Source organism: Thermobia domestica, chromosome 16 (assembly GCF_964235325.1).
Source record: "Thermobia domestica chromosome 16, izTheDome1.hap1.1, whole genome shotgun sequence".
NCBI lineage: Eukaryota > Metazoa > Arthropoda > Insecta > Zygentoma > Lepismatidae > Thermobia > Thermobia domestica.
In genome coordinates this window covers 85765348-85782695 of record NC_137469.1, presented here as the reverse complement: position 1 = coordinate 85782695, position 17348 = coordinate 85765348, and the positions used below count along the sequence as shown (strand labels likewise).

The following is a 17348-nucleotide window of genomic DNA, read 5'->3' as shown; positions in this document are numbered from 1 at the left end:
CATGACTAATTTGATGAGTTCGGTTGAACCCATACGATATATCGTGTTCTTGATTTCAAGAAAAGAATCAAAGACGACCAGATACTAAAGAGCAGCACGATACGATACTCAAGGATCGCCGATTGAAGGTAAGTGATTGCAAAAGCACCACACATTTCATTGGAACGAATATTTCGTAACTTTTGCATTAAAAAAACTTGTCTGAAAGACACGACGCGATTCCTGATGTGACTAAAGCTAATCAAAATACATACCACTGAGGCCAAGTTAGCCAAGATTAAGAAAAATTAAAACAAAAGAAACATTGTGATTATCCACCCCTAAAAAGGACCATGTATGCAAAGTCTGACAAATTATTGATTCAGTTTCTTGGGATTAAAAAGGTACCCTTCTCATTATCTTACACCTCTATTATGAAAATTTAAGGAAACGTGCAATGTTTTGTACATGGAATTGCCTGTAAAAGCCTGTCAGATTTTGACAGGCATTATACAGGTGCCTGTTTCGGCGAAAACATGTAAAGAAAATATTACAGGCACATTGTTTTCAGGTGATATGTATGTCGAAGAAGTATTCAACTTCTGTTGGAAATTTTGCACAGAAACACGCGTTGTACAGAGCTTGTACATTAAACTGAAAACATGCAATGTACACGTAGTCACTCGCATGCAAGTAAATGGAGGGAACATGTGCATGTAAAGTACCTTGAATGGTTTGTTGATAACATTCGCAATACAGTAAGAATGAAAAGTACAAAGAAGGTGCCTGTTTATCAACTTGTAATATACATGTGTGACATTCGCATTACATGTAAATACCATGTATTAGCGCATAGCCTGGAACACACATGATGTAGTATAAGTTATTTTACATTTATTAACGTATATATTTTATATAACAACGGAAGCATCTACATGCATAATCAGTACAACAAAAATATTGAAATCGAAATGAAATCCTCTGAAAGATGAGAAAAAATACAATAAAAGAACACTTGCATCCGTAGAAGAACGAAACTAATAGAAAGGTTGAAATCAAATGACATATTCGTTCATGCTTCACTCAGACTATATTCCCTTTAACATGCTGACCTTTAATATAAGATATTTGGAAACAAATTGTAAATAGAAAATTACTTTTCAGAAAGGGGGGGGGGGGGGATAAGGACGTCATATAAACCAACCAACAGGAAATTACATTTAGCACCAGCAGCTACAAAACCTTTTCCTGTCATCTCAAATATATTTAAAATCTTTACAATATCAAGCAATTAGATTCTGATTACGTTCTTCTACAAAGACAATTCTTCTCAGAGTATAAACACCTCATCCAGTTCCTTGCCAGGTGGTAAAGTGCCAAGGACCGACGAGACGTTACCACGTTGGATAGAAACGGATATGCGCTGTATTAGATAGGATGTGGAACGAACTTCGCCGGAAACACAAGAAATGCGTCTTCCTACCTCCCTAATGAATTCTAGACTTCTTGCACCCCAAGCACCACTTGTTTCAATAGCGATTGGAGTGAAAAACTTTTCGAGAAGGTTGTTGTATTTTCTTTGCTTTTCAGCTTCTCTGCGATTAGCAACAGCTCCAGCGTTCATTACTGACAGAGGGAGACTTGAATGAGCGTATGTATCAGCGCATGTGAAGTCCCACAATAAACATTTATCATTTTCGTGTACATGCGAAGTGTGTAACTCCCCTACGTTCAGTGTACAGGCAATGTACAGGTGAACGGGAACATGCAATGACCATGATTGCCAATAAATGGATTAAACATACGTGTGGTGAACAAGGTGGATTGGAGCTAAACATTCACGTTATAGGCATAGGAGACATGCAATATTCAAGCACAAGTCTCCAATTCGACATTCGCTTTGCAAGGTCCTGACATGTATAATACATGAGATTATAACTCAATACATTGCCTGTATTATCTCTGTACATGCGAAGTGTGAACCCACCTATGTGAATGTACAGGCAAACGGAAAATCATGATTGCCAATAAATGGGTTAAACAGGTGCATGCAATGAACAAGTTTGATTGGAGTGAATCATTAATGTTACAGGTGTAGGAAATGCGATGTACTTTACATGTATATTCCGCTAACACGCCCACTAATTCGCTAACCCCTATATTTCACATGTATTTAACATTTCAATTACATTTTTATCAAATTAAAAGCAGCTGTCGTCAGATCCTCATGAGGTAATGTATATGTCAACTACATGGAATATGCCGGCTACGTATATGTCTTTCTACTGTCTACATGTTTACACGCATTTTTCACGTTGCAAGGTTGCAACCTTATCAACATGAAAACTATCTGTTTCCGTGAACTGAACTTGCAATGATCGTGAAAAAATCGGTACCTGTCTCATGCGTTTAAAAGTGTTCCATTTTCAGGCGCATGTACAGGCGCCTGTAAAATTATGCCTGTTTATGCAGGTTTCACAGGAGCCTGTAAACCAGCTGCATTTTCTGTCTGGGCTGGTAAAAGTATCCCTCCCTTGAATACCATACAAAGTGTTTGGACCAACCATAGAAAAAAAAAATACAGAAAAAGGCTTGATTTATTCAAGAAATTCATCCTCGGGGTATTACTGCCACATCCGCCTTATGCACCATATTGCGCTTCAATCTTGCACGTTTTCCAGAAGCTAAAGAAATACCTAGGACTTTTGTTTTTATTCAGACTAAAAACTTGAACGCATCAATGGAGGAGTACTTTCCAGATCTTGAGAAACTTAGTTTCTGCGATGACAAAAACTTAATGTCGTTAGTCTTCCTTGACATTAATAACCTGGGCCTGTGTTGAAAAATAAACTAAGTTAAATAGTTTTACCCATTATTCCGAGAATTGTCAAACAGCCCTCGTATATGAAGACAATCAACGTAAGACGGTACCTTACTATTTTCCTTTCTTTACCTTATTTTTACTATCCCTTACCAATGATCAACAGAATAAGAGCAAAAATTTAAGAAATTTCAAGCTTCCCCTCACTGATTTTTTCCACTTCAGATCTAACAATATATAGCCTAAATTTGGGCCGTATGATGAGCTGAATCTCCTTTATGCACAGTCTTTCACTCAGCTTTGGCAAGATGATTCATGAACACTGGAGAACTGCCATTCAATACGTACACTTAACACACAGCGACTGATTTAAATGACTGTCCAATGAAATGACTCAAGTAGACAGTTCAAACTGATACATTATTTCTTCTACAGATGGCATTATATGGCATGAACGGTCTACTACCAATCGCACGAATTTTCAGGAAGCTTTTGGAAACACCCTCGTACAAAATAATCAATAGACAAGATAAATTTTACTGAAAATGAGAACTGAAGACTCGCTGTAGAAAACAATGTAAGCGCAAAAAACAATAGTTACTGTAACAGCAGACAAAAAAGGTAGTAAATTGTGTTCGTCACAAAATAGAAAATACTATTGCTTAGAAATACAACCTAGAATATAACGAAGTGAAGCTATGTATGAAAATACAACTAAGGTATAAACGTATTAAAAAAAATCAAGGTGGCAATTAACATTGTTTTCTACAGCGAGTCTTCAGCTAGAAACTTTTCGCAAGGCTGCTACTGATTACATCATAACTCGAAACTACAAAACGGTCGATTTCTAGTAGATTTCAACAGCACAAAACCAATCGCACCATTCATTCAAAATTTAACAGATCTCCTTTTATAATTGCTTACTACGGCGAGCTAGTCTGAAGACCATTTAGAAAGACAAAGAAATTTCTCTTTTTATAGTCAGTTTCTTTTTTAGAAAGTAGTATTTCAATTGTGCACCTGCTGGCGCTGATTTCGATCTGTGTTTCCCCACCTCCCTCGAAACAGGGCAAGTTGCTTTGGCCGAGACTTTTCAGTAATTGGATGCGGACAAGGGTGGCACATCGAATTATTTCACTGAGTTCGCTCTGCAATCTTGCTAGCCATTCTAAGTAGCCTACGATCTCTCGCCAAGACATAACGACTGAATGACAAATTGGCAACACGACCGAAGTCATTCACTTCCCCCCCCCCCCCCAAAGCAAAGGGAAGGATTTCTCCGTAAGAGGGTGCAGGGGTGGGCCGAAATATGTTTCACATATTTTCCGAGGGCACACTTGCAATAAAAAGGCTCTAGTCACATGATCTTCCTTCAGCTCGAAGCTGAACACGCTAGCCTTCATATTCAAGATGCTTTTACGCTTCAATTTACAAGAAAAAACATTTACGACATGAAAATACTTTTTACTTGGCACGTGTGGCTTGGATCTCAGGAATCTAGTTGCTAAATTTGTTTACTACACCACACAGAATCCTATGTATATGAAACCTGCCATAATCTAATTTTCAATGTGAACAAATTATACTTACGTCTCCACCTTCGTCTTCGTCATCTTCATCCTCGCTTTCATCCTCCTCTTTCTTTGCATCATCGGATTTCTTCTTCTCTTCGTCTTGTTTTTCTTTCATTTTCTTCTCGGCATCCTACGAAATAATAAAACTATTAGCGATCTCAAACCAAGAGAAAAATACAGTTTACAACTAGTATTGTGGCACTTAGATATGTAAGTTACTCTTAGAAGAAACAATGGATATGATCTGCTACACAGTCTGTTTTTGACAACTACATATTTTTAACCGCCACAAAAATTAGTTTTCCTCGAATTTCTTGCAAACGACGCATGAGAACTGACCCTTCAGCATTCATTTTCTTCAGCTCGATGTTATCTACCTAAAGATATGTTTCATCTTTGAACAACAGTATATAGTTAACATTAAAATATAAAGGTTCATTAATCTCTGCTATATCTCGTCACCGGTATTTTCTTCCTAATATCACACTAAAAATCTTGAGGAGGATATTAAGGATATACTTCAATATCGGATTCATCTTAATAGATGACTTGTTATTCCACAGCAATGATTTTTAGGTTAACAGAAAATTAGCTTTTCTCGATTTTCCCCAGAAACTGCGCATGAAGATTTATATTCCTCCATATACGAGGGTCATTCGGAAAGTAAAGAACGTTTTGCGCTAGCGCGTGCGCGTGTTCCCCCACCCCCGCTGCCGCTGGGTTATTGACCTGGGCATGCTTTAGCCTCAGTCTGGCACCAGCTGCGATCCGCTACGGTCCGTTATTGCTTCGCTGTGCGACTGTAAAATGTGCGATACAATTACTGATCCCGCCAAGTGTGAGGTTCGTAGTGTGATAAGATTTTTGAATGCAAGAAAAGTGCGTCCGATAGAAATTTATAGACAAATCACTGAGGTGTATGGAAATGTAATGAACGAAGCATCAGTTCGTAAGTGGTGCATTATGTTTAATAACGGACGGACGAATGTGCACGATGAGGAACGCTCGGGCCGGCCTTCTGTTGTGACTGACGAACTCAAAGGAAGAATTGAGCGGAAAATTCAAGAGGATAGGCGATTCACTATTGATGGGCTGCACGAATTCTTTCCGTACGAAGCCACTACGGCAGTGATGAACTTAAGGAACCTGTTAGTGATTGGTTCAACAGTTTGGCGGTAACTGTGTATGCCGAAGGCACAGAAAAACTTGTACCACGGTATGACAAGTGTTTAAATTTACACGGCGACTATGTCGAAAAGTAACTTAAGTATCACATAGTATGTAACACAAATTTCGCCTTTGTATATCAGTTATTAAAGTGTTTATACCAAAACTTTCTTTACTTTCCGAATGACCCTCGTAATTTTGATTAGCTTAATAAAGTGTATCGATTGGTAAGTGTGCCATCTTTGTTTATTCTTTGTTATACGTTAATAATATTGCAGAATAAATTGCCTAAGATTAATAATGTACTTTAGTGCTGTTGTGATTAAATAATTAACGAATATTTGCAGAAATTCACCCCCAATGAAATGCGATTTCACTCAGCAGTATAGGAAACTGTCTTGTTCACAATTTCTTGCAACGAACTTCAGATTTCTAAATCAATACATGAATACTACTTAGTAAAGTGCTTTGCACCTTAAGTACGCTAGTAAATTACGAGATTAAATTAGTACGTCAGCCAAGTACTTCATACCTATCCTATGAAATCAGTAAGATACAAAAATTACTGAAATCGTCCTATCTTGGAGCACGATGCAGAAAATTTAAGAAAGTGGAAATTTCCCGAACCTAATAACTACCCTTCCAAGTGTGAAAATAAGCACATGGTTAGAACTTAAATTAAATAGGAAATCCGTAAAGGAAGAAACGTTTCCTGACGACAAATTCTTATATTAACGAGGATGTGATTAAACAATTCTAAAGAGCGGTCAAAGCGAAGGCTCACCACAGGTCGCAGAATCTCGAAAGTTTATTGGTGCGGTTTACGACACGAGCACACTGTTGGTCAAGTCTAGTCTACGAACAAAATTACCTTCGTATGAGAAATGGTAAGTAATACTTCATCCCAGGAATACATGATTCGCTATCATACTGAATTATTTATGTAACACGGAACAAACTAGTTTTGTAGCAAGCGTACGTTTCTGTTTAAATGACATGCTTTCGAAACACTGGAGTAAGAAAAGGACACTGAAGAAACCACGGCCACCTACTCTCGAACTTTGTTATACGGGACTCAAGATCTTAGATGTGCGCTGTGACAATCAAAATGTCATTACTTCAATACTGCTCAAGATATGTAGCACAATCATTTAAATATGGTAACTATTTCATTTATTCCAGAATCTAAAGATTTCCCCGTTTCTTGAAGTATTTCTTTAAACCTGAGGTTCCCAAATGCGGGCTCCCTCTCTCCCCAGGAGGAGCAAGAAGATAACAAAAGGTAAGAAATGACACGCTAGTGTGAGAGGCCAGAGTAAACAGAAGTTGTATGAGTAATGCCAACCCGTTTGACAATCTAGAATGGAATGACCAATGACGAATCCTGAAAAACACGATTATCCAATCAAGGTGTCAAACAATTCCCATATACTCTCAAAATAGCTGCTACGTCATTGGTCTTGTAACTTATTCTGGGATGACAGCATATACAAAAGAAAGGTACAAATTATTCACTACATCATCTGAAATGTAACTTGAAAAGCATTTACTATATATACTTTAGTACTAGACCAACAAGGCGATGAGTTCGCAGTGTTGACGAGAAAATAAGAAATCAATATTTAAATAAACTTTTACTCTATTTTCCGTCAACTGCTTAAACATAAAACTTGAATTACCAATGCAATTGAAAAAGTGAAAATACTTGAAAAGTAGCATTTGAATCTAGTGTTATGCTAGACTAAATGCATCCATGTTTAACCTGTTAAAGAGCATTAAAGACTGTTTAAAACCTTGATAATCAATGTACTAAAGCATTACGAGATACAAACCCAAATAATGCAGGTATTATGACATTTAATGAACTTGGAGAACCATTATCAATTATTACGCACTCCCAACGTGATTTGAATTATAGAGCTACGAATATGTGTTTCATCTGTCATTTACTTGGGTTTGAATCTCACTGATGGTTATTTGCAAAAATTAAAGGAAATCTGAGTTTTACGTCCCACGGTTATGTCGGTTAGGCTAAAGGAAACAGTTATGATAAGTAATGAATGAAATGGAGGAATGAAGAAAGTGGGAGGAAACGGGAGAACCCCGAGGAAACCCACGCACACTGTTTGTCCAACACAAAGTTCACTTGGCGGGAGCTGGGATCGAACCCGGGACCCCAAGCACCAGAGGTGAACGCTCTACCACTGAGCCACCGCGGCCCCCTATCTGCAATGATCAATATTTTATAATATAAATAAATATTGGTAGTTATTACTGAAATAAGTAATTTACCTTTTACTCAAAGAGGCAACATTATATCGAAACAACTATAACATTGAACACAATTCAGTAGTCTGCATCACTTATTCGTAACCTGTATGTTTTTGCTCAATAAACATGAACATGAACCTGCAGCCGTAAGTATTGAACGATCCCCCCAAAATATTCTTTCTAAAGACTTTCTTGGTCATTCCCACTCTCTCCCGTTGTAATTTTAAATTTTTATTAATAAAGTAATGTAATAAGGAGAATGCCTTACACATCATCTGTAGTTTATTATACAACTAAATTCATTGTGTTTTGACAATCCAAAAACAATCTCAATAGAAAGGTACGTGTAAGAATCTTATTACATCAGAACATAATGGAGCAACCACACACACTGGGAAATGTGAAGCACAACACTTAATGCGTTTATATTCTGTGATTGTTTACTGGTCAGTGAATGCTCATCCTTGTTCATGTTTGTTGTATTATAGCTTTACGTGTTGCAGTTTTTGAAACATTAGTTATGAGTGCTCTTACAAAATCTATGCATTTAATTTTGACAAGGAATGTGAATTTTGTTTTTAGCGTTCGTTCTCTCTCTCTCTCTCTCTCTCTCTCGATACATCGTAACTGACAGGGATCAGAAGAGTTTCTGAAAATTTTCGGAAGAAATATACAGGCATAATAAATTTACTAAGGTAATACAGCTACTGCTTCTCAGAACTTAACTCCAACAGAATAAAACTGCTATCACGGTTAAGTAAGCATACACATAATGTACAAAACACAAGATACTTACGAACAATGGCCTCCAGACTTCTTCGCCAACTTGTTTGGCATATTCAGGATCATCTGTTATCAAAATGTTATCGAAGATTGTACCAGATTTCACTTGCCACAAATCAAAGCCAACACCACACATGTCTTCTCTCAAGTAAAGCAATGGGTCTGGTACATATTCAGGGTTAGGAATTTCAGGATGGATCCAAGGGCCCTAAAAAATTGATTTAAGAAAATAATGCACAGTTTCTTTTCCAAAAATAATATAACCAATATTAATAACACATCACTCAATAAGTTCGTAGGATGACAAATGTCGCCACTATTACAAATCCATCTGATGTTTAAGAAGTACTAATCTTCAAGTAAGTGGCACAATTTCACAACAATCTGACGTTTAGTGTATAACTTAGTGTTTTTGTGACGCAACTTAATTTTCAAAACAATGGAAAATTTTGAATTTTGTGTGTCGAGAAAGAATTGTTTATTTAACTGAAAAATACAGTTCAAGCAAAGCAATAGCTTGACAAATATTCGGACTGCTCCATTGAGACAAATGGTAGAGCAGCGGTTTGCTGAATTTAAACGCGGTCGTACAAACAGATAATGCTGAACGGTCTTGTTACCCAAATTCGGCAGTTGTTCCAGAAAACATGAAAAAACTCCACAAAATAGTTTTGGTCGATCATAAATTGAAGTTGCGTGAAACAGTTGGCATTCAGAAGGCAAAGTGTTTACCATTTTCCATGAACATTTGTACATGAGAAAGCTCTGTTCGAAGTGGGTACTGAGTTTGCTCACAATCGACTAAAAATAACGCGTTGAGGACCCAGAGCGCTGTCTCAGTGCAATAAAAAGGAATTTTAATTCGATATGTGACAATGGATGAAACATGGATCTATTACTGTACTCCAGAGTCAAATCTGCGAAAGCCTCCCAAAGCAACCAAAAACTCAAATGTCAGTTGGTAAGGTTTTGGCCTCCGTACTTTGGGATGCACACGATCATAGATTACTTTAAGAAAGGAAGAACCGTCACTAGCAATGTACCGTATGTCGTTACTAGTGCGTTTGAAGGAAGAAATTACGAAAAACCGATCCCAAACGAAGAAAAAGTGCTCTTTCATCAAGACAATGCACCGTACCAAGTCGATCGGAACGATGGCAAAATTGCATGAATTGCTTCCCCATCCACCGTACTCTCCGGATCTGGATCTCAACGACTACTACCTGTTTGCAGACCTAAAAAAGAATGCTTCATAGAAAGAGATTTGGCTCAAATAACAGATTGCCGAATCTGAAGCCTATTTTGAGGTTAAAGATAAATCGTTCTGCAAAAAAGGCATCGAAATGTTAGAAAACCTTGGAATGAATGTATCACTGTCGAAGGATATTGAAGAATCAAGACTAATTTGGCTAAAAGTAGTTTTATTAGTCATCCTACGAACTTATCGAGTGATGTGTTAGATATGTATACGTAAATAAATATCTGACTACTTGATCCTTGTCAGCAACTGTTTAATGATTTAAGTAAAAACAATACAAGATATCCAAAACTTGCACATATATTATTATACTTCATTTACTTGGGAACAAACAAAATTACTTTTTGCTTATTTTAAGGGGAAATCTTGTGATCTGTGAAATTTCAGAATTACTCGACTACATCGTGAGAAACTTTACGGAGGAATATTATCCTTGTCCGCCAGGTCATTCAAATGTTACATAACTCAATTTTATATTCGCTACAGATTACAACAATCACTGGGAAAATAATATTGCACAGTCTTCAGTGACTTCCTTAAAAGCCACCTTTTAGTTTTGTACAGTAGAGCGTCGATTATCCGAAGTAATTGGGGGACATGGGTGTTCGGAAAACTGGTTTGTTCGGATAATCGAACTATACTGTACTGTACTGTATTCTACAGCCAGTTCCAAACCGACAGAAGTGTGCTAATTGTTGAAACACAGCGACTGGCGGCTTGGCCGGTCAGCAGCGCCTTATGAAGGCCCCATTAGAAGCAATGTTCCGCCAGCGATGGCTCAGTGCAGCGACTACTGTGGGAAACTTGGTTTGGGAGTGAGGGCGATGATGGACGGTAGGGTGGGAGAGTAACAGATGCGAGCGAGTACACAGTTCGGTTAAACGGTCGTTCGGTTGACCGACGTTTGTATAATCGACGCTCTACTGTATTTATTAATTTCTTGCTATAGATTGTCTATAGGTAAAGAACTTATTTCTAGACATCTTTCCACATCTATTTACAAGCGACTTCAGGAGAAAAGTTAAAGATCGTAAAAAAAAAAAAAAAAAAAAAAAAAAAAAAAATATATATATATATATATATATATATATATATATATATATATATATATATATATATATATATATATATATATATATATATATATATATATATAAATAATAATAATAATAGATGCCCTTACATGCTCATAAGTCATTTTTGGATGTTCGACCGCTCGTCCCGATGTAAATATACCTAGAAGCCACTCTTCAACGTATACAGAACAAATTTTGAACTTAATGTTTTTATAAGACTTCCCAGGGTGCATTGTATTTTCTTCTAGCCCTCTCCTAGACCGTTTACATTGAATGAACTTCCATTAATTTGAGATTTTCTAACTGTTCTTGCTTGAAAGGACAACGCATACTTGGTACTGTGGTAACAGTGGCAGCTCCTATGGCTGCAGTCTAACCGTCTTACATTGTACGTCATGTAGTGCTGTTTTATAAATTTGGTAACACAAAAGGCACTATGCGTCCATATCTGATTCTAGGAAAATGATCCAGTAGCTTTTGCAAGTCTGATAGCTATAGCCAAGGCGAATTTTGAAGGCTGAACGTTAACTGCGACATCCTGAGCAAATAATATCTTGTTATTTTCTTATCCTTGTCACGTCACTGAGATGTTAATCAGCCTGGTTGCTGATTGGTTAGGAATCTATGGAGTCGAGACAATCTCTATGGAGTTGAGACAATGGAAAGAGGCAGCGATAAAAACCATTTTCTGTGACTACTCTGCAAGATGTCAGCAGGAATATAAACCATCGTGCTGGAAGTTCTTGGAGATTGGTTGTTTGCAGTTTGAGCACTTGTAATTGCACAAAGGAAGTGTGTTTAGCGTGTCCCTTTGTAATGTTGTAATATTCAATAATTCAGATATTTTATAGTATGTATACATGCCTTATAGTAGCTCGGTATATGTTTTGCGCATCCTGACTGGAGCAGAAGATACTGCCAAAAGATGAGTAGCGTGGAAATAGGAAAGGGAGTGGAATTTAACCGGCAATAGCCGGGTTGAATGTCTACAACGAATAACTGTTGCACAAGTACAATACGCGTATAGTCTAGACATGTTTCTGTACAAAAGTAATGGTAAAATACACCATTATTAACAAAGTTTAACCTCGGCAAGCAACTTTAACCTGAGCGGAAGAAGCCTGCCTATCAGTGTGTTCAAAATACCTGAAACAGCCTAGTTCGAACAGAATGGAATAGAAATCTTATCTAATAGGAGAATCCTAAAGTACATGAGCAATTTATTGGCCACTATTACTCAAGGCCAGGCTGAATATAATCTCCAATCACGATCCCTATAGCTGGGATGGAAAATTTGGTTAAGGTGGCTCAGCTTTGGAAGCGGCTGCAAAGAAATGCATAAGTAGACGCGTTAAAGTGTCGGTCTCTTCACTCACTTAGTTCAAAAGCTACAACTTTACACGAGTAAGGATAAGCCTTCTCTTTCCAATTCCCTTCATGGAGTTCGGCTAACTTCGCCTGGCCTATATGCTTTCGAAGCATCTATTTGGGCCATCAACCATAAATGCGTATACATTTTGAAAATCATGAGCAAATCAACATATGAAACCATTTTAAAGACTTACCTTATAATTAGGGTTGTCAATTTGCTTTGGTTTCCATTCTCCCTTGTAGTCAGGGTTATCGATCATTGGTGGCTCCCATTCGCCGTCCATTTCATCATCCCAATCTTCTGGTTTAGTGGCATCAGGGTCAGGAATGTGCTCTGGCTGATCCCAGTCCTAAAGATATCCGAACAATATTTTTTTTTTACAAGTGTGTAATATGATCTACCCTACTGATCCAATACGAAATTTCTACCTTATCACAACTGTACTTATAATAAAATCTTTCCACGCACTTTAGGAAACAAATATCAAATCATGTGCGATCAATTAGCTTCTGAGCACCTCACGAAAAGATATCTTTTTGTCGTATGAAATTCCTGTTCGTGTTCTTAACACAAAAGCTTAAGAGAACTTCATGGATAATTTTGAAATCACAGGTTTCACCATTAATATGAACAGCGCAAACAGTGAAGCTACAGTATCAACTTTTATATACCTGAGTACATATCAATATGAAGAAAGAAAAAAAAAATCTACTTGTCAATAGAGTGATATATACAGACACGATTAGACTTAAAACTGGAGAGACTCGTCTTGCTGAAAACCTCAAAGCGGTCATTGTAGAAACACTCTTGTATGTCAGAGCAGAGAAAGGGTGGCCAACCATTTTAGGTCTGAGGGCAAATTCTCATTTCAGAAACCACTGGTGGCCTACGTATCTGCTCACAAGCCCGCTAGAGGAAATCAAAAACAATAATCAGTACAGACCATATGACTACAGTGAGCTACCACTCAACTTGCCGATCGACCATTAGACGGCGGTTGACGCGTTGATCATTAGGAAAGCCTTCCAAGACCAAGGACTACAGTCCATTCTGTATTCACAATTACACGAGTGAATCGTTTTAAGTTAGTCTATGAATGCCTCCATATGTCATCTGGCTGACTTTGCCTTCTATTCATCAGTCCTCGAATTGTTCCAAGTTCGCAGATTTAACCCCTACATCCTACTTGCTGTGTTCAATTCCAAAAAATGGAAATGCGCATGGATCTAACAACCTTATCACAACTAGTGATCCACAGACAAGTCAGCTCCGACATATGAAAATCAATCTTAATTATTACATTCTACAAGAAGAAATACCAGGCAAATTTTGGAATAAAATCTATATTAGTCATAACAGATCTTAGCTATGCTCTACAAGCTAACAAAAACTAAGCTCTTGAATATATAATAACAAGATAAAGGATAATCACACTTCCCTTCAGCAATACTACTTTACCATTAAAACGGTAATGGGACGAATCTCCAATAGCATAGAGTACAGCGCCTAATTCTATTGTAAAAGAACTACTTGAATTTAAAGTTCCTATTAGCTTTCTAGAAAACTGCATAAACAGTAATTACAATATGGTTCCTTCTTCGTAACCCAGTGTTGATGCATATTGATCGAAAGCTAGTGCACTGCTCCCTCGAACATGTGGTGCATCTTTGATAACCAAAACTAGCTAACAGTTTTCACTAATCAACGGGAAAACTATGTTCACTCAGCGATTTAAATATACATCAAGTAATTTTACAAAAATAAACATCGGTTTTATTTCAATGTTTTCACAGACTGCTCGGACCATCCAATACGTAATAATGGTCGACAATTATCGGCAATATAAATCATTAAAGGAAATGCATCAGAATTTAATTTTACTTATGAAGATAGTTACGTGTTGAGATTTCTAAAAAATATATTAACCTGCCTAGTCAGTGACAACTTTACAATCCAATTCATACACCTATCGTGTCAGATTCCAATTCTAACATACTACTGTAGTATCATTACTCGCAATTACATGAAATTTAAGTGTACTAATTACACTATCTAGCAAACTTCGTTCGACAAAAACTTACATCAGGTTTAGTATCCTCTGGATCTTCAATAGTTGGCCTGTCATCCCAATCTTCTGGTTTCTTAGCTTCTGGATCTTTGATCCTCTTTGGCGCCAGGAAATTCCAATCATTCTCGAGTTCTCCAGATTCAACCTTACTGTTGTCTATCAAAACCTATTAAATAAACTTTTTGTAAGTATAAATCCATAGATTACCAACTTCGATTACCATTAATCCCTCTATACTCAATCTGTTAAACAGTATATAAAATATTAACCAAGTCACAGTATTAAAGATGTCTACAATCTTTTGACAGTACTCCAATTTTATAGAGCAATGTACCGTCTAATATAAGGTGAATAGACGTCCCGCATTTTAGAAAATCGACCTGTGTCCCGAGAAATATGCGAACGGCCCGGCATGAAAAAGTCCCTTCTTTTAAAAGAAGAGATTGTTGACCTTACACTAGTAATATTTTTCTATGAACTTTGCATCTTTTAAAGCAACTCTTCTACAAGATATTCAGTCATCAAAAACAAAATATTTCCCTGTCCCTAATCCTGGTTCTTGCTAAATGTTGAATGATAATGTAAAATTAAAGTTGAAATAAAGGCTAAACAAAAATTATTATTTTGAAAAGCTAGCGACTTTTTCCTAATTCGCGTGAGTAATGACAATGATTACACCCTGGTGAAGTTCCAAATTATGTAAATTTGCCAAAATTGTCTAGTCTCTTTTTACTATTACTTTCTACTCTGCTCACCCTTTCTAACATACTATCAAAATCTAATCATCCTTTGACATATACTAACATCGAAATTCACAATTCGACTTTAGAATCATGTCGAAGCATATTGAACATTTTATCCCAAGAAAATTCTTTAACTTTTGACTTAATTTAAATCTACTTATTCTGTTACTGAAGGCAGCGGCCACACCTATATGACGAAATACTAAATGAAATTAATCTTCCCCTGTGAAACTATCAAAATTACGTTTCTCCATTCAGCTCTTTTGTTTACATTTAATAAAACTATGGCTCGATGGAGAGCTGTAATTGACAAATTCGAACTAATCGGTAAAAGCGTGCACGTAATACCCTATATAAGAACCACATATGTTCGTATTATGAAAGCCAAGTGGGAACACTATCATTCCGTTTGTAAGTAGTTTCAGTGTGTACCAACTAATGTCAACATTGCTATAATTCGTACTTGGCTTTATGTACAGAAGAATACGTGTTACATTCTTTCAACGTAATCGCCTCCCACTTACCACCTATCACACGTGTAAAAGGTGGTTAGCGCATTCATCTTTGTTGATGTCTCCCAGGGAACGCCATATGGCACGGATAATTGCTTCTCTTGTGTAATAACGCCCCCCCCCCCTCCCAAGAGTTTAATTTCGACGAAAAAGTCAATTGTAAGGTTACAACCAGGCGAATACGGCAAATGTAATATATTCCATTGATTAACACAGAATCACCGTCCCAGTGTTAGCAGTATGGTACCATGCATTGTCATGAGGGATGGAGTTAAATGTCCGAACATGTCACTTTATGCAGAATGTAGGTTGAAGGTGTTGCAAGGTACAGTAGTAGGCTACATTGAACGTTTCCCCCTGAGGTACAGCATGGTGAGGATAACCCCATGGATATCATGCAACAATGAGCACCACTTTCACACCATCGTGTGCACGGCACATTCTTTGAACAAGGACAATCAGGATGTCTCTATACATTAGATTGCTACTTCAATCTTCAATCGTAGTTCATACGACCGAGCCAAGGTTTCGTCCTTATTGACAATCCTTCCGAGGAAGTAGTCACCCTCCCTCTCGTAATGGTTCAATAATCACTATGTATATGAATAGCGATACCACTGTTCCACCTCGCTGACTTGATGCAGTATTTAATGCACTGCAATTTTACGGAACCCAAAAATGTCGTGCAGAATGTGTAGCATTTATGTGGCTCACGCCTATTTCCACATCTAATTCACGCGCACCCTGTCTACAATCCGCAAGCAGCAAGGAGGCAAAGAGAATTGTGTTGCACATTGGGGGTCGTTCCAAACGAGAGCGATCTTGAAAGGCCTTCGCTTCACAAAATACTTATGACGCTTCCGCTTTCCTCTACTTCACAGCATTATTGCTTTTGACTAAATAAACACGGTTGTTACACTCGCCACACTATCAACTACAGAACTCTTGCAGCGCTGACACTTCCCTTGATATAAGAAAAGTGTTGCTACTACTTTGTATCCCATTTATGTAATTCACCACAAAAAGCTCCCTTTAAATACAATTTCAATTTGTTTCATTTAAATTAACTCGTAACCTTCCAGAGTGTCCACATGGACACGCAAATAGGGATATTTTTTTATGCCTGGGAGATTATGTGTGTGGAATTTTTGTAACATGGCTACTCGATTAAAAGTGGCTAAACGTATGTCTTGTTCGCATAGTGCAGAGTCTGGATAGAAAGCACTTTAAACTAGTCCAGCTGAATACTTTTGGCGGCGTTCCTTTACACTAGAACAGTATGAGTGTAGATACCAGGTATGTATTTATGTAATTATTACAATTGATTGGGCCATAATTTTTTTACATTACTCTATGTATTCATAATTCTATGTATTCAGCACGTAAATTGATGCGTGCCCATATGGACACGCTGGGCAGTAATGATGTCAATGATCTACTTATGAACGAAACTGGAGATTGTACTTTATGACGCAGTCAATGCGAGACTATCATAAAATAGAACCATTGTACACTATGCATAAAATGTTATTTCTCGATTCATAATAATTTTGTACTAATTGCAACACAAAAGAACCACTGATTTAGCTTTCCATCTTGTATATAGAGTATAGAAATACTTGTGTAACCCTTTGAATGCACTATATAAATTAAAGCTTGGGGCTAGTTAAATTATTGTAAACAATGTTCATAAAAACATCTACCCTTCATGAATATAAGGCAAT

At 37.2% G+C, this 17348-nt stretch overlaps 1 protein-coding gene across 1 annotated transcript in view; it reads right to left on the bottom strand.

Annotated features, from left to right (window-relative positions):
• The window catches only part of Calr (calreticulin), a 35468-nt gene that overhangs the window by 3223 nt on the left and 14897 nt on the right, over nt 1-17348 (bottom strand). The window contains exons 5-8 of the mRNA XM_081742717.1: nt 14383-14535; nt 12495-12650; nt 8609-8803; nt 4391-4504 (exon numbers count right to left, since the gene is read on the bottom strand). Coding sequence (XP_081598843.1) covers nt 4391-4504; nt 8609-8803; nt 12495-12650; nt 14383-14535 — 618 coding nt within the window. The remainder of the gene's footprint in view (nt 1-4390; nt 4505-8608; nt 8804-12494; nt 12651-14382; nt 14536-17348) is intronic.